Source organism: Ornithorhynchus anatinus, chromosome 1 (genome assembly GCF_004115215.2).
Source record: "Ornithorhynchus anatinus isolate Pmale09 chromosome 1, mOrnAna1.pri.v4, whole genome shotgun sequence".
NCBI classification, from domain to species: domain Eukaryota; kingdom Metazoa; phylum Chordata; class Mammalia; order Monotremata; family Ornithorhynchidae; genus Ornithorhynchus; species Ornithorhynchus anatinus.
The window spans coordinates 180,952,735-180,973,702 of record NC_041728.1 but is presented as its reverse complement, the minus strand read 5'-3'; the positions used below and the strand labels follow the sequence as shown (position 1 = coordinate 180,973,702).

Sequence of the window (20,968 nt, the reverse complement as noted above, 5' to 3'; positions counted from 1 at the left end):
CCAAGCTCTGTTCTAAGTGCTGTGGGGAGATGCGAGGGAAGCAGCGTGGCTCAGTGGAAAGAGCCTGGGCTTCGGAGTCAGAGGTCATGGATTCGACTCCCGGCTCTGCCACTTGTCAGCTGTGTGACTATGGACAAGTCACTTCACTTCTCTGGGCCTCAGTGACCTCATCTGGAAAATGGGGATTAACTGTGAGCCTCATGTGGGACAACCTGATGATCCTGTATCTCCCCCAGTGCTTAGAACAGTGCTCTGCACATAGTAAGCGCTTAACAAATACCAACATTATTATTTTGTCCCATATGGGGCTCACAGTTCTTAATCCCCATTTTACAGATGAGGTCACTGAGGCACAGAGAAGTGAAGTGACTTGCCCAAGGTCACACAGCTGACAAGTGGCAGAGCCAGGATTGGAACCCATGACCTCTGACTCCCAAGCCCGGGCTCTTTCCACGGAGCCACGCTGCTTCTCTGATTGCACAGGATTGCACAGAATAAGCGCTCAGAAAATATGATTGATTTATTGATTGCCTATGAGCTCTGTGAGCAGGGAATGCGTCTCCAACTCTAGGCATTGGACTTTCTCAAGCGTTTAGTACAATGCTCTGCAGACAGTAAGTGCTCAATAAATGCGGTTGTTTGTAGTATATTCTAGCGTGGCTCAGTGGAAAGAGCACTGTCATGGAGTCAGTGGTCACGGGTTCGAATTCCGACTCTGCCACTTGTCAGCTGAGTGACTGTGGGCAAGTCACTTCACTTCTCTGCACCTCAGTTACCTCACCTATAAAATGGGGATTAAATGTGAGCCTCACGTGGGACAACCTGATGACCCTGTCTCTCCCCCAGCGCTTAGAACAGTGCTCTGCACGTAGTAAGCGCTTAACAAATACCAACATTATTATTATGATTAGACCGTGGGCTCATTTTGAGCAGGGAATGTGTCCGTTTATCGTTCTGTTGTCCTCTCCCCAGCGCTCAGTCCAGTGCTTGGCGCAGTAAGCGCTTCATAAATACGACTGACTGCTTCTGTCTTCCTCCTTCCCCGTGCTCCTGCCTCTCCCCGACTCCAACCCCATCTCCCCCCCTGCAGGGAAGAAGATGATTGATCAGAAACTGGAAGAGATGGAGAAGGCTCTTGAAACCCAGAAGCCCGGGGAAGAGATCAAGGTGTCGGGCTACCTGCACTTCCTCCTGACCAGCGGGAAGTTCAGCCCCCACGAGGTCATGGGGAGCCTGGCCGAGCTGCTCATGGCCGGGGTGGACACGGTGGGCAGTGGGAAGGGGCGCGGGGGGTGGGCCGGGACCACTCCGTCCTTCCCCTGCCTCCACGTGGCACCATCCCCCTCCTCATCTAGCTGAAGTCCATCCACAGAGAAGCAGCCCGGCCTAGTGGGTAGAGCCCGGGCCCGGGAGGTCGGAAGGACCTGGGTTCTAATCCCGGCTCCGCCGTTCGTCTTCTGTGTGACCATGGGGAAGACACTTCACTTCTCTGGGCCTTGGTTCCCTCATCTGTGAAAAATGGGGATTGATAATAATAATAATAATGATGGTATTTATGAAGCGCTTACGATGTGCCAAGCACTGTTCTAAGCACTGAGATAGACACAAGGTGATCAGGTTGTCCCACATGGGCCTCGGTTCCCTCATCTGTGAAAAATGGGAATTCGTAATAATAATAATGGTATTTATGAAGCGCTTATGATGTACCAAGCACTGTTCTAAGTACTGAGGTAGACACAAGGTGATCAGGTTGTCCCTCATGGGCCTCGGTTCCCTCATCTGTGAAAAATGGGGATTAATAATTAATAATAATAATGGTATTTATGAAGCGCTTACGATGTGCCAAGCACTGTTCTAAGCACTGAGGTAGATACAGGGTAATCAGGTTGTCCCACATGGGGTTGTTCCAAAGGAGGTAACCGAGGCCTAGGGAAGTGAAGTGGCTTGCCCAAGGTCACCCAGCAGACGAGTGACAGAGCAGGATTAGAACCCACGACCTCTGACTCCCAAGCCCGGACTCTTTCCACTAAGCCGAGCCCAATGTGGGACAGGGACTGTGCCCAACCTCATTAACTTGTATCTACTTTGGTGTTTAGAACAGTGCTTGGCACATAGTAAGCGCTTAACAAGTACTATAATTATGATTAATCCAGACTCCGCCGCTTGTCTGTTGTGTGTGTGTTGGGTGAGTCCCTTCACTTCCCCGTGCCTCAGTTACCTCATCAATCAACCAATCGTATGTATTGAGCATTTACTATATGTAGCACACTTTGCTAAGCGCTTGGGAGAAGACAACACAACAAATAACAGACACGTTCCCTGCCCACGACGAGCTCACAGTCTAAGGGCGGGGACAGACATTCATATACAATAACTTCATCTGCAAAATGGGGATTAAAGCTGTGAACCCCCTGTGGGACATAGACTGTGTCCAACCTGATTACTTTGCGCCTACTCCAGTGCTTAGTACAGTGCCTGGCACCTAGTAATTATTTTGTTAATGAGATGTACATCACCTTGATTCTATTTATCGCTATCGTTTTTGTCCGTCCGTCTCCTCCGATTAGACCGTAAACCCGTCAGTGGGCAGGGACTGTCTCTATCTGTTGCCGATTTGTACATTCCAAGTGCTTAGTACAGTGCTCTGCACATAGTAAGTGCTCAATAAATACTATTGAATGAATAGTAAACGCTTAACAGATACCATTAAAAAAACACAAGCCCATCTCCTCCCATCCTGGCCTCTAATCTTTTCCTAGATTGGCTCAGGGTCACTCAATTAATCAGTTCATCCGTGGTACGTATTGACCGCTTATTGCACCTGGGAGAGTACAATAATCATAATTATGGTATTTGTTTAGTGCTTACTATGCGGCAGGCACTGTACTAAGCATTCAGCAGAGCTTACGGTCTATCGATCGATGGCATTTACTGAGAGCTTAATGTGTGCAGAACACTGTATTAAGCACACGGGAGAGTCCAATACAACACAGCCCAATAGTTGGTAGACACCATCCCTATCTAACTGGACTAAGCACTTGGGAGAGTACAATATAATAATGTTGGTATTTGTTAAGCGCTTACTATGTGCAGAGCCCTGTTCTAAGCGCTGGGGTGGATACAGGGTCATCAGGTTGTCCCATGTGAGGCGCACAGTTAATCCCCATTTTACAGATGAAGTAACTGAGGCCCAGAGAAGTGAAGTGACTTGCCCACAGTCACACAGCTGACAAATGGCAGAGCTGGGATTCGAACCCATGCCTTCAGACTCCCAAACCCAGGCTCTTTCCACTAAGCCACGCTGCTTCTCCATTATAAAAATATTGCAATATAAAATAATATTGCAATATAAAAATAAACAGACGCATTCCCTGCCCACAGTGATCTTACAGTCTAGAGGGGGAGACACACATGAATATACATAAATTCCAGTCTATCAATCGATGGTATTTATTGAGCGCTTACTGTGTGCAGAGCACTGTACTAAGCAGTTGGGAGAGTCCAATACAAGAGAATTTGAAGACCTCACCCCTGCCTACAGTGTGGCTCAGTGGAAAGAGCCCGGGCTTGGGAGTCAGAGGTCATGGGTTTGAATCCCGGCTCTGCCACTTGTCAGTTGTGTGCCCTTGGGCAAGTCACTTCACTTCTCTGTGCCTCAGTTACCTCATCTGTAAAATGGGGATTAACTGTGAGCCTAACGTGGGACAACCTGATTACCCTGTATCTACACCAGCGCTGAGAACAGTGCTCTGCACATAGTAAAAGTTTAACAAATACCAACATTATTAAGGAGCTAAAGGTCTAGAGTCAATCATATCATTTCCCATCTCACAAACTCGTAACCTTGGGTGTCGTCCTTGACTCCTCTCATTCACCCCGCACTTCCAATCCATCATCCAATCCTGTCAGTTCCACCTTCACCACGTCGCCAAAATCCGCCCTTTCCTCTCCATCCAAACGGCTACGACGTTAGTCCAATCCCACATCCTCTCCCACCTGGATTCCTGCATCCGCCTCCTTGCCGACCTCCCAACCTCCTGTCTCTCCCCACTCCAGTCCAGACTTCACTCCGCTGCCCGGATCGTCTTTCTACAGAAACGTTCGGGACACGTCACCCCCTCCTCAAAAATCTCCAGTGGTTGCCCATCCACCTCCATATCAAACAAAACTCCTCACCCTTGTCTTTAAAGTCCTCCACCACCTCGCCCCCTCCTCCCTCCCCTCCCTTCTCTCCTCCTCCATCGCAGCCCGCACGCTCCGCTCCTCTGCCGCCGCTCACCTCCTCCCTGGGCCTCCTCCTCGCCCGTCCCGCCGCCGACCCCCGGCCCACGTCCCGCCTGTGGCCTGGACCGCCTCAAATCCCCCAGACAATGACTCTCCCCCGCTTCAAAGCCTTATTGAAAGGACACCTCCTCCCAGAGGCCTTCCCCAAACCCCACTTTTCCTCATCTCCCATTCCCTTCTGCTCTCTCCGCCCTTCAGCACTTAGGAATAGATCTGTCATTTTATTTATTTGTCTTGATATCTATTTGTATCGATGTCCGTCTCCCCCGCTCTTGACTGTGAGCCCGTTGTCGGGTAGGGATCGTCTCTATCTGATGCCGAGTGGTACTTTCCCAAGCGCTCAGTCCAGCGCTCTTCACATAAATCCAGTTGAATGAATGAATGTATATAGAGCACCTATGGCGTGCAGAGCACTGTACTAAGCGGTCCTCTCTTCCTCTGCCCGCCCAGACCTCCAACACCCTGACGTGGACGTTGTACCACCTCGCCCGGGACCCGGAGCTGCAGGAGGCACTACACGAGGAGGTGGCGGCCGTGATGCCCGCTGGGCAAGTGCCCCAACACAAGGACTTTGCCCACATGCCCCTGCTCAAAGCTGTGCTCAAGGAGACGCTGCGGTACGGTCTCTCTCTCCCCTGCCCCCCGCCGGGCATAATAATAATAATGTTGGTATTTGTTAAGCGCTTACTATGTGCATAGCACTGTTCTAAGCGCTGGGGTAGATACAGGGTATTCAGGTTGTCCCGTGTGGGGCTCACAGTCTTCATCCCCATTTTACAGATGAGGTCACTGAGGCACAGAGAAGGTAAGGGCATGGACGGGGGGGGCGACCGGTGGGGGCAAGGGGGCACCGGCAGTCCCTCGTGGGGTGCCCGAGGTCGGGGAGGATGGAGGGCGGCAGGGGAGGAGGGCGTCAGGGCAGGAGACTGGGAAGACGGTGTGGCCTGATGGATAGAGCACAGGTCTGGGAGTCAGGATTCCCCATTCCGACACTTTGCCGTGTGAACCTGGCCAAGTCACTTGCCTTCTCTGTGCCTCAGTTCCCTCACCCGAGAAGCAGTGTGGGCTAGTGGACTAGTCGTTTAGTCGCTAGTCGTTTAATAATAATAATTTTGGTATTTGTTAAGTGCTTACTATGTGCAGAGCGCTGTCCTAAGCGCTGGGGGAGATACAGGGCCATCCGCTTGTCCCACGTGAGGCTCACAGTCTTCATCCCCGTTTGACAGATGAGGTCACTAAGGCACAGAAAAGTGAAGTGACTTGCCCACAGTCACACAGCTGACAAGTGGCAGAGCCAGGATTCGAACCCATGACCTCCGACTCCCAAGCCCAGGCTCATTCCACTGAGCCACGCTGCTGTGAACCCATCACTGTTGCCGATTTGTCCATTCCAAGCGCTTAGTACAGTGCTCTGCACCTAGTAAGCGCTCAATAAATACTATTGAATGAATGAATGAATTGGGCAGGGATTGTCTCTGTTGCCAGATTGTCCATTCCAAGCGCTTAGTACAGTGCTCTGCACATAGTAAGTGCTCAATAAATACTATTGAATGAATGAATGATAGAGCACTGGTCTGGGAGGACCCCCCCGCTCTGGAACTTGTCTGCCGTGTGACCTTGGCCAAGTCACTTGCCTTCTTTGTGCCTCAGTTCCCTCAACTGAGAAGCAGGGTGGCACAGTGAGGAAGTGGCGGGTCAGTGGGATAGAGGACCTGGGTTCTAATCCCAGTTCTGCCACATGTCTGCCGTGTGCCTTTGGGCAAGTCACTTCACTTCTCCGGGCCTCAGTTCCCTCATCTGTAAATTGGGGATTGAGACCGTGAGCCCCATGCGGGACAGGGACCGTGTCCGAGTAGCTTTCTTAGAACAGTGCTGGGCACATGGTAAGCGCTTAACAAGTACCATATTTATAATTTCTATTATTATCATCTGTGACATGGGGATTAAAACTGAGCCCCATGTGGGACAGGGACTGTGTCCAATCTGATCACGGCTTAGTGGCTGGAGCCCGGACCTGCGAGTCAGAAGGTCACGGGTTCTGATTCCGGCTCCGCCACATGTCTGCTTTGTGACCTCGGGCAAGTCACTTCACTTCTCTGTGCCTCGGTTCCCTCCTCTGGAAAATAGGGTTGAAGACTGTGAGCCCTATGTGGGAAGCTGCGTGGTGTCGTGGAAAGAGCCCGGGTTTGGGAGTCAGAGGTCATGGGTTCTAATCCCGTCTCCGCCACTTGCCAGCTGTGTGACTTTGGGCCAGTCGCTTAACTTCTCTGTGCCTCAGTGACCTCATCTGGAAAATGGGGATGAAGACTGTGAGCCCCACTTGGGACAACCTGATCACCTTGCATCTCCCCCAGGGCTTAGAACAGTGCTTGGCACAAAGTAAGCGCTTAACAAATGCCATCGTTAATATTATGTGGGATCGGGACTGTGTCCAACCTGACTACCTGTATCCACCCCAGCGCTTAGGACAGCGCTTGGCACATAGCAGGCGCTTAACAAGCAGCGCGGCTTAATGGAAAGATCCTGGGCTTGGGAGTCAGAGGACGTGGGTTCTAATCCCGGCTCCGCCGCTTGTCTGCTGTGTGACCTTGGGCAAGTCACTTCACACCTCTATGCCTCGGTGACCTCATCTGTAAAATGGGGATGAAGACTGTGAGCCCCCCGTGGGACAACCTGACTACCTTCTATCCACCCCAGCATTTAGAACAGTGCTCACATAGTAAGCGCTTAAGAAATACCATAGTTATCATTATTATTATTATTATTATAGCTATTATTAGGTGGCATCTACCCCAGGGCCTAGCACAGTGCCCGATACATAGTAAGTGACTAACAGATACCATAAAATAAAGTCGCTGCCTTCTCCCCACGTCCCCGCTTCCCTCCCGCAGCCTGTATCCCGTGGTCCCCACAAATGCCCGCGTCAATGTGGAAAAGGAGGTGGACGTCGGTGGTTTCCACTTCCCCAAGAATGTGAGTGAGGCTGGGGAGTGGACTTGGGAGGGGGCGGGGAGGAGGGCCTGGGGGTGCTGAGGAGGGGTTTGGGGGGCTCCGAGGAGGCCCGGAGGTGGGAGCGGGCATTCATTCATTGTCAGTCGTATTTATTGAGCGCTTCCTGGGTGCAGAGCACTGGACTGAGCGCTTGGAAGGGGACAATCTAACAATAAACTGACAGCCCTGGCCCACACCCCGCCCTGAGCTAGCTCATCCCCTTGTTGGGTAGGGATTGTCTCTTATTTGTTGCTGAATTGTACATTTCAAGCGCTTAGTCCAGTGCTCCGCACACAGTAAGCGCTCAGTAAATATGACTGAATGAATGAATGGACGAATGGGAAAGGAGTTGGGAGAGAAGGATGGGGAGGGGAAGGGAGTTGGTGTAAGATCGTTGCGGGCAGGGAATGTGTCTGTTTATTGCTCTGCCGGACTCTCTCAAGCGCTTAGCACAGTGCTCCGCACAGAGTGAAATACAATTGACTGAGTGACCGACGTCTACCGCGTTGCCCTGTCACCTGTGACCCCTTCCTGACCCCTGACCCCCGCAGACCCTGTTCGTCCTCTGCAACTACGCCATATCGCGGGACCCGGAGGTGTTTCCGTCGCCCCAAGCCTTCCTGCCCCGGCGCTGGCTGCGGGGGAACCGGGGGGACCCCCCGGAGGCCTCGGGGGTCATGCACCCCTTCGGCTCCCTGCCCTTCGGCTTCGGCATCCGGGGCTGCCTGGGCCGACGAGTGGCCGAGCTGGAGATGCAGCTGGCTCTGTCCAGGGTGAGTGTGGGGAGGGGGCGGCGGGGACCCCCCTGGGGGACATGGAGGGGGCAGGGGAGGGGGGCAGATACGGGGCAGGGGCCGGGGAGGGTCTCTTCAACCCGATTCACTTGTATCAGCCTGCCGGAGAAGCGGCGCGGCTTAGCGGCTAGATGACGGACTTGAGACTCAGGGGACCCGGGTTCTAATCCCGGCTCCGCCACTTCTGCTGTGGGACCTTGGGCGAGCCGCTCTGCTTCTCTGGGCCTCAGTTACCGCATCTGGAAAATGGGGAGTGAGACTTTGAGCCCCACGTGGGACAGTCTGATTCCCCTGTATCGACCCCAGCCTGGCACGTAGCACTTAACAAATACCATCATCATCATTATTATTACCTCTATCCGCCCCCAGCGTTTGGAACGGTGCTTGGCACATAATACGCGCTTAACAAATACCAATATTATTATTATTTCTACCTCGTATTCGCCCCAGCACTTAGAACGGTGCCTGGTACATAGAAAACGCTGATCAAATACCATCCTCATCATCATCATTATTATTATTATAGTTACCTTGTATCTACTCCAATGCTTAGAACAGTGCTCGGCACATAGTAAGTGCTTAATACCATCATTATTATTATGATTATTATTACCTTGTATCTACCCCATACTTAGAACAGTGCTTGGCACATAGTACGCACTTAATAAATACCCTCATCATCATCATCATCTTGTATCTACCCCAGCGCGTAGAACAGTGCTTGGCACATAGTAAGTGCTTAACAAATACCATCATTATTATTATTGGTACCTTGTATCTACCCCAGCGCTTAGAATGATGCTTGGCCCATAATAAGGGCATATTTACCCCCCAAAAGAAAAGGGGTAATCCAGGGAGTGGAGGGGGCACCTGGGGGTGAGGAGGGGGCGGGAAGGGGGTCTGCGTCACTGACCCCCACCCCGACCCCCAGCTGGTCCAGCGGTACGAGATCCGTCCGGCCCCCGGGCTGGGGGAGGTGAAGGCCATAGCCCGCATCATCCTCGTGCCCCACAAGCCCGTGAGTCTCACCTTCCTGCCGAGGAGACCCTGAGCCCCGGACCCCCCCGATGGACCCGGACTCCGGGGTTCCGCCACCCCTGCTTTTCCCCGCCTCCGTTCCCCCGGCTGGTGGAGCAGCGCTCAATAAGCACGATGTTGATTGATGGGTTGATAAGTAATAAAGTGACCTCTGATGACCCCCCGAGCCCACCTCTGCTGCGTGTTCTTACACCTCCCTGCCAACCCCTGTCCAGGTCCCAGCCCGGGGGCCGGGGAGAGGCGGGGGGGCTGTCCCGGGTGGGAGGTTGACACCGACAGGCCGTCTCTGTCCCGGGGAGACCCCTCCTGAGCTGTGTGCAGGATGGGGAGGGGGTGACTGGGATACCCTCTGCTTGGAGGGGTGAGAAGGAGCGTGGCCTAGTGGAAAGAGCCCGGACCTGGGAATCAGAATTTCAGGTGTTCTAATCCCGGCTCCGTCACTTGTCTGCTGGTTCTAATCCCGGCTCTGTCACCTGTCTACTGTGTCACCTTGGACAAGCCATTTCACTTCTCTGGGCCTCAGTTTCCTCATCTGGAAAACGGCGATTGAGACCGTGAGCCCCATGTGGGGCAGGGACTGTGTCCACCCCAGCACTTAGTACAGTGCCTGGCACCTAGTAAGCGCTTAACGGATACCATTATCGTTATTATTATTGTCTAGCCAGCATACCTGAATACATACATTCATACCCGTGCACACATACACACGTACCTAATGCCAACCATCTCCCTGTCCCTTGATCTCCCGGCACATAGTAAGTGCTTAGCGATACCACAATTATTCTTATCTCGTCTATCTCGCCGCCAACCCCTCGCCCGCATCCTGGAACGCCCTCCCTCCTCAAATCCGCCAGACTCTCCCCCTCTTCGAAGCCTTAGTGAAGGCCCACCTCCTCCGAGACGCCTTCCCAGACTGAGCCCCCCTTTCCTCTTCTCCCACTCGCTCCTGCTTCGGCCCGACTCGCTCCCTTTCTTCATCCCCGCTCCCTGCCCCGCTGACTACTTAGGTCCCTCTCCCTCATTTATTTCTATTCATGCCCGTCTCCCCTCTAGACCGTAAGCTCGTTGTGGGCAGGGAGTGTGTCCGTCTAGTGTTGCGTTGTCCTCTCCCAAGCGCTTAGTCCAATGCTCTGCACATAGTAATTGTTCAATAAATACGATTCCATGAATGAATACACACACACACACACACACACAAACACGGATATGCATGCCCAAAGCCAGATGTTCAGCTCCCCCGGGGTCTTGCCCGCTCAGGGGGCGGGAGGAGGTCCCTTTCTCCGTGACCCCGGCGGGGACACGCACGCCCACCCTTGCACACGCGCGTCTCCCCCAGGAGACGGTGGAAGCAAACACGAAGCTGCCTTTGGGTCCAACCTGGAGTCCCCGCCCCCCGCGGCGCCCCCCAGACCCCCCACGGCCCCCGTGTCCAGAGAGAAAAGCGGCCGAGTGGAGACCCTGTATTGGGTCACAAAGCTGGGATGGGCAGGGGTCGCCCAGAAGCCAAGAGGGGCAGACACGGGGGTGGAAGGGCTTATGCCGCCCCCCTCCCCGCTGCCAGCTTCCCCATCCCGGGGGGCGCCGCGGAGGGAGGGGGGACCCGACCCGGCTCCGGTTGACCCCGGGGTCGGGAAGGCTGGCGGTGTCCGGCCTCTCCTTGTCTGCCGTCCCGCTTCTTGGGTCCTGGCTTTGGGGGCCGGGGTGGGGGTCTTTGGTGCCTGTGGGAGGGAAAGTCAGAGGGTGGGACTGTGTCATCACCCACCCCCCGACCCCCCAGAAACCTATTGCAGGGGGGAGAGGGCAGGGCGAAAAGCCAGAGACTTCACCCTCTAGACTGTTAGCTCGTTGCGGGCAGAGAACGTGTCTGCTTATTGTTCTGTTGGACTCTCTCCCCAGCGCTCAGTACAGTGCTCTGCACGCAGTAAGCGCTCAATAAATATGATAGGACTGGATGAATGAATGAATGAATGAATGCCTCTGGGGTAACCAAAAGCTAACATATGGCCTAGTGGGTAGAGCCCTGGCCTGGGAGTCAGAAGGTTATAGGTTCTAATCCCGGCTCTGCCGCTTGTCTGCTGTGTGATCTTGGGCAAGTCACTTCACTTCTCTGGGTCTCAGTGACCTCATCTGTAAAATGGGGATAAAGACCGACAGCCCCATGTGGGACAACCTATCTATCCCGGTGCTGAGACCGGTACGTGGGTCGGTGGAAAGAGCTCGGGCTTGGGAGTCAGAGGTTATGGGTTCTAATCCCGGCTCTGCCGCTTGTCAGCTGTGTGACTTTGGGCAAGTCACTTCACTTCTCTGTGCCTCAGTTACCTCCTCTGTAAAATGGGGACTAAGACTGTGAGCCCCACTGGGACAACCTGATCACTTCCCCCAGCACTTAGAAGAGTGCTTTCCACATAGTAAGTGCTTAACAAATACCCTTATTATTATTATTATCGCTTAAATACCATAATTATTATTAACAAATCAACGACCTGAGGTGCGTGGGGAATGGTGGGGGGGGGGGGGTGCAGGGGCCGCGAGTGTGGACGGGGGGTGGGGAGGTGGGTATAGGCAGCAGTGTGTAGCCTAGTGGATAGAGTAGGGGCCTGGGAGGCAGAAAGACCTGGGATGAAAATAGTAATAATAATGATTTCAGTAATAATAATAATAATAATAATGATGATGGTAGTTGTTAAGCACTTACTATATGCCAAGCACTGTTCTAAACACTGGCATAGATACAAGCTAATCAGGTTGGACACTGTCCCTGTCCCACATGGGACTCACAGTCTTAATCCCCACTTTACAGATGAGGGAACTAAGGCCCAGAGAAGTGACTTGCCCTAGGTCCCACAGCAGCAAAGTGGCAGAGCCAGGATCAGAACCCAGGTCCTTCTGACTCCCAGGCCCGTGTTCCATCCGTGTTCTATCAGAGAAGCAGCGTGGCTCAGCGGAGAGAGCCCGGGCTTGGGAGTCAGAGGTCATGGGTTCAAATCCCAGCTCTGTCACTTGTCAGCTGTGTGACTTTGGGCAAGTCACTTCACTTCTCTGAGCCTCAGCCAGCTCATCTGTAAAATGGGGGGGGTGAAGACTGTGAGCCCCACGTGGGACAACCTGATCACCTTGTATCCTCTTCAGCGCTTAGAACAGTGCTTGGCTCATAGTAAGCGTTTAACAAATGCCATCATCATTATTATTATTATCCACTAAGCCACACGGGTTCTAATCCCGGCTCCGCCACAGATCTGCTGCTGTGGGACCTCGGGCAAGTCGCTTCGCTTCTCTGGGCCTCAGTTCCCTCATCTGGAAAATGGTGACAAAGATTGCACGCTCTAAGTGGGACAGGGACTCTGTCCAACCCGAATACTTTGTCTTTTCCCCAGTACTTAGAACAGTGCCCGGCACAGAATAAGCCCTTAAGAAATACCACAGTTATTATTATTATTATTATTATCATAGAGGGGAGGGCAGAGGACAGAGGTGCTGGGCAGTGGGCAGGAGGCCGGGTGGGTATCTGTTGATTGTTCTATTGTCCTCTCCTAAGCGCTTAGTACAGTGCTCTGCACCCAGGAAGCGCTCATTATATACGATTAACTTGCTGAATAAGAAGCAGTGTGGGTCAGTGGCAAGAACCCGGGCTTGGGAGTCAGAGGTCATGGGTTCTAATCCCGCTCCGCCGCTTGTCAGCTGGGTGACCTTGGGCAAGTCATTTAACTTCTCTGGGCCTCAGTTCTCTCATCTGGAAAATGGGGATGAAGACTGTGAGCCCCACGTGGGACAACCCGATTACCTTGTATCTACCCCAGTGCTTAGAACAGTGCTTGGCACATAGTAAGCGGTTAACGAATACCAACTTTATTATTATTGTTATGAATGGGGAGAAAGCAGTTGGGGGAGTTAGGGCCGAGTTAGGGAAGCAGCACGGTGTAGTGGCTAGAGCCCGGGCCTGGGAGTCAGAAGGTCATGGGTTCTAATTCCGGCTCTGCCACGCGTCTGCTGTGTGACCTTGGGCACGTCACTTCATTTCTCTGGGCCTCAGTTCCCTCATCTGGAAAAAAGGGGGATTAAGAGTGTGAGCCCAATGTGGGACAGGATCTGTGTCCAACCTGTTTAGCTTGGACTACCCCAGCGCTTTGAACAGTGCTTGGCACACATTATGCGCTTAATAAGTATCACAATTATCATGCTTATTCCCACCTGCCTGGGTGAGGAGAAGGTTCTGGGGGCGCTTGAGGGAGGCAGAGAAGGTTCTGGGGGCTCGGCTGGGCCCGGGGCGGGGGTCTTCAGGAGCGGAGGCAGTCCAGGCCGGCGGGGCTGAGCACGAGGGCCTGGAGGATGTCCGAGAGGGACACGATGCCCAGCAGTCGCTGCGCCCCGTCCACCAGCACCAGGCGGTGCACCTGCGGCGGCCGCCGAGCCCGTCAGGCCAGCACGGACCGGACCCGGACCCGAACCCGGACCCAGACCGGCCGGAGCTCCCGGGGGAGCCGAAGGGAGGGGGCCGGGACAGGCTGGGGACCCGGGGGAGGTGGAGAGGAGGCCTGGGAAGCTGAGTGAGGGTCACCCAGGGGAGGGGGGAGAGGGGAAGGGGGCGGGGAGGGCACTGGGAAGCCAAGAGGGGCAGCTTGAGGGCAAGGGGGGAGAGTCCTGGGAGGCTGAGGGGGACAGTGGGGGGGAGAAGGGAAGGGGAAAGTGTAGGGGGGAAGGGATAGAGAGAGGAGGACTTTGGGCAAGCCACTTAACTTCTCTGTGCCTCAGTTCCCTCATCTGTAAAATGGGGAGTAAGACTGAGCCCCACGTGGGACAAGCTGATTACCTTGTATAATAATAATGATGGTATTTGTTAAGCGCTTACTATAATAATAACAATAATAATGGTGTTTATTAAGCGCTTACTATGTGCTAGGTACTGTACTAAGCACTGGGGTGGGTACAAGCAAATCGGGCTGGGCACAGCCCCTGTCCCACATGGGGGTCACATTCTCAATCCCCATTTTACAGATGAGGGAACTGAGACCCAGAGAAGTGAAGTGACTTGCCCGAGGTCACCCAGCTGACAAGTGGCGGAGCCGGCATTAGAACCCACGACCTCTGACTCCTGGGCCCCGACTCTTTCCACTAAGTCATGCTGCTTGTATCTACTCCAGCATTTAGAAAAGTGCTTGGCACATAGTAAGTGCTTAACAAATACCATTATTATTATTATTATTATTATTATTATTAAGGGGGGGGACTCTAAGGGATGGGTTGAGTTTTGGGGGGGAGTTGGAAGGGGTAGGGGCTGAAGGGAAGCTTAGAGGGGCAGTGCGGGGAAAAGGGGGAGGAGAAGGGGGAGGGGGAGAGGGGCAGCGCAGGGGGCAGGTGGGAGCCCAGTGAGCCCTGGGGGTGGGGAGAGCTCCGGGGGGCGGGCCCAAGGGGGTGCGGTGGTCCCGGGGGGATGGAAGGAGAGGGATGGGGGTCTGCCACCTGCTCCCGGGCGATGCGGTCAATGATGTCCCCCAGGCTGTCATGCGGGCCGCAGGTCAGTACCCCCTCCAGGCAGCTGGACCGCTGCCGCAGGGCCTCGCCCACGCTCATGTCCAGCCGGTTATAGATCTTCTGGGCCGCCAGGTGCTGGACGAAGGGGCAGGGACGGCCCACTCGAGATCCTCCCCGTACCCCCTGCCCTGCCCAACCGCCCCCAGCCTCGTCCCCTCGGCCCCCTGCCCGTTCCCTACCCCTCGGACCTCCCGGGCCCGGTGCCCGCCGGATCCCTCATGCCCAGGCCCTCCCGCCCACCCTGGGCTGCCCGCTGGCCCCCTCCCTCCAGACCTTCCTGCCACTCACAATGACGTCGAAGCGCGAATATAGGCCGACCACCTGCCCTGGGGAGAGCCGAGGGGTCAGTCGAGGGAACCGGGCCCCCCCGGACCCCAGCCCCTTCACCCCACTCACTCCTACGGCTGCCCCCCACCTCCCTTCCCAGCTATTCCTCTCCTGCTGTCCCCTCCCCGCTAGTCAGAACCTAACCCTCAGCCGAGCACCAGCCGGACCCTCAGGTCCAGCCGAACCCTCACCCTCCACCGGGGACCAGCCTCCAGCTGGACCACTGCCCTCAACTAGCCCCCAGTCGGCCCCTCACCCCCAACTGGGCCACTGCCCTCAGCCGGACCCTCACACCCCGCCAAACTCTCACCTCCAGCCGGCCACTAGCCACCAGCTGGGCCACTGCCCTCACCTGGGCACTAGCCCCAGATGGACTGTCGCCCTCGGTCAGACCCCCGCCCCCGCTGGACACTAGCCACTAGCTGGACCACTGCCCTTAGCTGGCCACTAGACCCCAGCCAGACCCTCCCTGCCAGCCGAAACCTGCCCCCAACCGGGCACTAGCCCCAAGCTGGGCCATTGCCCTTAGCTGGGCATTAGCCCTCAGTTGGACCATGGTGCCCACTGAGCACTAGACCGCAGCCGGACCCTCAACCACCGGCCCGGACCTGGCCCCCATCAGGACCCTCACCCCCAGCCCGGCATCGGCCCCCACCCAGACCTCGCCCGAAGCCAGGGCCTGGCCCCCGGCCGGCCCCTCGCCCTCCCTCCAGCCCAGCCCGGGCTCGGTACCAGACTGGCTGAGCACAGGAAGGGCCGACACCCGCCGCTCCACAAAGATGTCCAGCGCCGCCAAGATGGGCGCCGTGTCCAACACCACAGCTAAGTCCCGGAATGTCCCGATGCCCAGAGCCTGGACGGTCCGGGCCAGGAATGGGGGCCGGGGCAGCAGTGCACCCTAATAGGCGAAGGGGGTTATGAGCCTGGGGCCTCCCCCCCCTCCCCCCGGGGAAACCTACCCCCCATTGCCCCCCACACCTTATTTTTTATTTTTGTAGCATTCGTTCAGCGCTTACTATGTGCCAGGCACTGTTCTAAACCCGGTGGTAGATACAAGCTTAATTAGGTTGGACGCAGTCCCCATCCCACATGGGGCTCACACTCTTATCCCCACTTTATATATGAGGGAACTGAGGCACAGAGCAGTGAAGTGAATTGGCCAAGTCACACAGCAACCGAGTGGCAGAGTCGGGATTAGAACCCAGGTCTTTCTGACTCCCGGGCCTGTGTTTCCCTCTGCCCTGGCCCCAGCCCCTAGGTTCCCTGCTCCTTCCCTGCCAGGCACCCCTGCCCCCCGGCCCCGGGATCCAGCCCCTCTTCTTACAAAGAGGTGCAGGAATTTGAGCAGCCGCTTGTGGGTCAGGATATGCAGGACGGAGCCGGAGGCCGGATCCAGCACCGGCAGTCGGTGGATGCGATTGCGGATCAGCAAGTACACGGCCTCAAACAAGCTGTGGGCAGAGGGACAGGGCCTCAAACACTGAGGAGAGAAGGACACGGCCTCAAACGGGCCACGGGCAGAGGGGCAGGGCCTCAAACACTGAGGAGAGAGGGACAAGGCCTCAAACGGGCCACGGGGAGAGGGACAGGGCCTCAAACACTGAGGGGAGAGGAACACGGCCTCAAACAGGCCACTGGGAGAGGGACAGGGCCTCAAACACTGAGGGGAGAGGGACAAGGCCTCATACAGGCTATGGGGAGATGGACAGGGTCTCAAACAGGCTCTGGGGAGAGGGACAGGGCCTTAGGCAGGCTGTGGGGAGAGGGACACGGTTTCAGACACCGGGGAGAGGGACAGGGTCTAAAAAATGGGCTGTAGAGAGAGGGACATGGCTCAAAAAGAATGTAGGGAGAGGGACATGGCCTCAAACAATGCAGGGAGAGGGAAAAGAGCCTCAAGCAGGCTGTGGGGAGAGGGAAAGGGTCTCAAACAGGCTTCGGGGAGAGGGACAGGGTCTGAAAAATGGGCTGTAGAGAGAGGGACATGGCTCAAAAAGAATGTAGGGAGAGGGACACGGCCTCAAACAGGCCGTGGGGAGAGGGACATGGCCTCAAACAATGCAGGGAGAGGGAAAAGAGCCTCAAGCAGGCTGTGGGGAGAGGGAAAGGGTCTCAAACAGGCTTCAGGGAGAGGGACACAACCTCGAAAATACTGAGGGGAGAGGGATACAGCCTCAAACACTGAAGGGAGAGGGAAAGGGCCTCCAGCAGGCTGTGGGGAGAGGGACAGGGCCTCAGGCCGCGGGGAGAGCAGCCAGGCCAGGGCAGGGGGAGGACAGTATGAAGGGGTTGGGGTGCAGAATGCAGAGCAAATTGAGGGAAGGTGAGAAATAGAGTGGGGAGACGGGAGGTAGAGGAGGAGGGAAGGACGTGCTGCAGTGTGGGGAAGGGAGAAGAGATACATGGGAGAGGGAGGAAAAGTACAGATGGGAGAGAAGGGAGGTACAGAAAGGAAGAAGAAGAGGGTTTAGACCAAAGCACAAAAAGGACTGTGAATTAAGGGAGAGTTGTGGGTGGGTTGTCAGTGTCCCGAGGGCAGGACCATGGTTTTTCTTGAGGAGATGGAGAAAGAGGAGAAGGAGAAGGAGGAAGGGGAAGAAGAGGAGGAGTAAGAGGAAAAGAAAGAGAACAAGAAGGAGACAGGAGAGAGGAGAGGAGGAGGAGGAGAGGGAGAAAGAGGAGAAGGGGAAGAAGAGGGGGAGAAGGAAGAGGACAAGGAGACTGGGAGGAGGAGGAGGAAGGTGAGGAGGAGAAAGAGGAGGAGGAGGAGATGGAGAAAAAGTAGAAGGGAAAGAAGAGGAGATGGAAGACAACAAGGAGGAGACAGGAGAGAGAATGAGGATGAGGAAATGGAGAAAGAGGGGAAGGGGAAGAAGAGGAGGAGGAGGAGGAGGAGAGGGAAAGAGGACAAGGAGGACAGAGAGGAGGAGGTGGGGATGGAGAAAGAGCAGAAGGGAAAGAAGAGAAGAAAGGACAAGGAGGAGACAGGAGAGAGGAGGAAGAGGATGAAGAGATGGAGAAAGAGAAGGGGAAGAAGAGAAGAAGGGAGAAGACAAAGAAGAGAGGGGGAGGAGCAGCTGGAGAAAGATTAGAAGGGAAGGAAGAGGAGAAGAAAGAGGACAAGTAGGAAACCGAGAGGAGGAGGAGGAAGATGAGAAAGAGGAGGAGACAGAAAGAGCAGAGGGGAAAGAAGAGAAGAGGACAAGGAGGAGGCAGAAGGAGATGCAGAAAGAGGAGAAGGGGAAGAAGAGAGGGAGAAGAAAGAGGACGAGGAGACAGAGAAGAGGAGGAAGATGAGGAGGAGAAAGAGGAGAAGGGAAAGAGAGGAGAAGAAAGGACGAGAAGGAGACTGGAGAAGGAGATGCAGAAAGAGGAGAAGAGGAAGAGACAAGAAAGAGAACTAGGAGGAGACAGGTGAGAGAAGGAGGAGATTGAGAAAGAAGAGAAAGGGAAGAAGAAAAGTGGACTAGGAGGAGACAGAAAGAGAGAGGAGGAGAAGGAGGAGCCCTGAGCAGTGGGGCTGGGGGTGAATGGAGGTGGTGGGAGTGGGAGGGGGCTTACCTGTCATGGGGTGAGAGAGACACGAGAGGCTTGAAGGAGCCCTGCAGGTAGATCTCTGAGGGGGGATGAGGGGTCAGGATGAGGGTCTCGCCCTGGACTCCCCTCCCCTCCCCCTTCTCCTCCCAAATACCCTGCCAGGTCATCAGAAGGTGGGGGACCCCTGGAGGGAGGAGTGGTGGTCCCTGGGGCCTAGAAACCCCCGCCCAGCCACCTCCAGGGGGGTCCCCAGCTCCTTCCCGCTTCCCTGCTCACCTCTCCACGTCTCGATCTTGTGCTCCTCGATCTCGTAGATCTGAACCTGCAGAGATCCCGCCCCCGCATCCCAATCAGCAACAACAGATGCCACCCAAGCCAAGGCCCTGATTTTTGCCACCCCCCCCCACCCCGGCCCCAGCCAGCCAAGCACCTGGGCTCCTGCTCCCCCAACTAGCCAGCCTCTCCCAGCCCCCAGCCCGCTCCCCTCTCACCAGGGGAGACCTGTAGTAGCGGTGGAGAATGGTGATGAAGTCTGAGATCGTCAGCATCCCTGAGTGGGGAGGGGACACGGTGGGGTCAGCCGGTCCAGAGAAGCAGCGGGCCGAGTTGGTCAGCGCTCCACCCCCTTAACTAGCCCGGGGTGGATGGGGTCATGGAAGCCGGAGGTTCCGGGGTCAGGGGGGAAGGGGGATGAGAGGAACTGGGGTCTGGAGGGGGTCTGAGTCCGGGTGGGTTGGGGTTTGGGGCCGGTGGGTCTTTGGTGGGTGGGAGGCTGGTGACTGGACACTGGGTGGGGGAGGGTGGTCTGTGGATTTTGTGGGGACAGCTCCCCCAACCAGGGCCTCGTCCATCACCTCACCTCCCTGACCCGGCACCACACTTACCCACAAAGCTCTGCTTCTTGGTGTCCCACAGAGGCGCTGCTCGTAGCCCATTGGCCACCAGGGCGAAGAAAGCCTTCTTGATCTGGTGTGGGGGTGGGGGAGAGGGAGCAGAGGCAAGGGGCAGGCACCCCACCTCTTTTACCCCCCTCCGCCCCCCGGCTTGGCTCTCCGGCCCCCACCGCCTCTCTGGTCGCCCACCTCTGATCTATCCCCCGGCATCCCCCTCCCCCGCCAGAGCCCCTTCCCGCCCCCGGCCCCTGGCCGGCCCCATCCAGGGGCTGGGGGCACGGTGGTCTCCGGCCCTAGGAGTCCAGCGTGCCGGGGCGGGGGCCGGGGTCTACCCTCACCTGCAGGGCCGTGTCGAACACGACGAGCTTGGAGCTGGTGGCCATGGCGTCGTAGCAGTTGTGTTCCAGCATGAAACGCATGTAGGTCTGCGCTTCGGGCCGTTGTAACTCCGCCTCCCAGCTCAGGCCGGGCATCGGGAGGGGCATCTCTGGGGGTGGGCACGGCGGGGACGGCCCCTCTCCGGGCCCGAACTTGGGTTGCGGGGCTGCGACCTCTAGGGCCGTGATCTCCGACTCTGGCATCACGGTGTCCGATACCGGGGCGGTGACCACTGGCCCTGGCACCACGGTATCCGATGCCGGGGCGGTGACCTCCGACCCTGGCATCACGGTGTCCGATACCAGGGCGGTGACCACTGGCCCTGGCACCACGGTATCCGATGCCAGGGCGGTGACCTCCGACTCTGGCACCACAGTGTCCGAAGCCATGGCGGTGACCTCCGACCCCGGCATCTCCGCCTCCAAAGCCGGGCTCGTGACCTCCGACCCAGGCATCACAGCGTCCGATGCCGGGGTCGTGACCTCCAACCCGGGCATCACGGGAGCTGACCTTGAGGCGGCGACCTCCGACTCCAGCATCCCCGCATCTGGCCCAGGGAAGATGACCTCTGACCTCTGACCCCGGGTTCACGCCATCCAGCCGGAGAAGGACCGCGCCTGGGGCTGGGGCCTGCGGCTCCGGGGGTCACGGTGCCGTCCGACCTTGCTGATGTGGCAGCCCGGGTGAGGGACGAAGCCTCTGATTGGGCAGAGTCGGGACCTGCCAAGGAGACGGGGCGGTGATAATAATAATCATAATAATAATGTTGGTATTTGTTAAGCGCTTACTATGTGCAGAGCACTGTTCTAAGCGCTGGGGTAGACACAGGGGAATCAGGCTGTCCCACGTGGGGCTCACAGTCTTAATCCCCATTTTCCAGATGAGGGAACTGAGGCACAGAGAAGCGAAGTGACTTGCCCACAGTCACACAGCTGACAGGTGGCAGAGCCGGGATTCGAACCCATGATCTCTGACTCCAAAGCCCGGGCTCTTTCCACTGAGCCACACTGCTTCTCTTGGTCTCTGTGAACCTCCCTCTCTCCCACAACACCGGGTGGAGAACCCAGGTGCTCTAAACCTCGATACCCCCCCCCAGCCCCACGACCCTTATGGAAATATTCTTATGCTTCATTTCCCTTATCCCTAATCTAGACTGTAAACTCGCTGTGGGCAGGGAATGTGTCTGTTTATTGTTAA

The 20,968-nt window shown here is 56.1% G+C and overlaps 2 protein-coding genes across 2 annotated transcripts in view; one reads left to right on the top strand and one right to left on the bottom strand.

Moving 5' to 3' along the window:
* LOC100093207 (sterol 26-hydroxylase, mitochondrial) overlaps window positions 1-9,273 on the top strand; it is a 29,689-nt gene extending 20,416 nt beyond the window's left edge. The window contains exons 5-9 of the mRNA XM_029058433.2: window positions 1,091-1,266; window positions 4,735-4,901; window positions 7,176-7,257; window positions 7,827-8,048; window positions 9,001-9,273. Coding sequence (XP_028914266.1) covers window positions 1,091-1,266; window positions 4,735-4,901; window positions 7,176-7,257; window positions 7,827-8,048; window positions 9,001-9,120 — 767 coding nt within the window. The 3' untranslated portion in view covers window positions 9,121-9,273. The remainder of the gene's footprint in view (window positions 1-1,090; window positions 1,267-4,734; window positions 4,902-7,175; window positions 7,258-7,826; window positions 8,049-9,000) is intronic.
* A 4,017-nt stretch (window positions 9,274-13,290) lies between these two features.
* PRKAG3 (protein kinase AMP-activated non-catalytic subunit gamma 3) lies at window positions 13,291-20,482 on the bottom strand. Its single transcript, XM_029068131.2, has 10 exons — window positions 19,732-20,482; window positions 19,385-19,466; window positions 18,992-19,050; window positions 18,777-18,822; window positions 18,525-18,579; window positions 16,288-16,414; window positions 15,696-15,861; window positions 14,925-14,962; window positions 14,565-14,711; window positions 13,291-13,498 (listed from the first exon to the last, which is right to left on the bottom strand). The coding sequence occupies exons 1-10, from the start codon at window positions 20,308-20,310 to the stop codon at window positions 13,382-13,384; spliced, it is 1,416 nt and encodes a 471-aa protein (XP_028923964.1). The 5' UTR covers window positions 20,311-20,482; the 3' UTR covers window positions 13,291-13,381.
* Window positions 20,483-20,968: the final 486 nt, after the last annotated feature.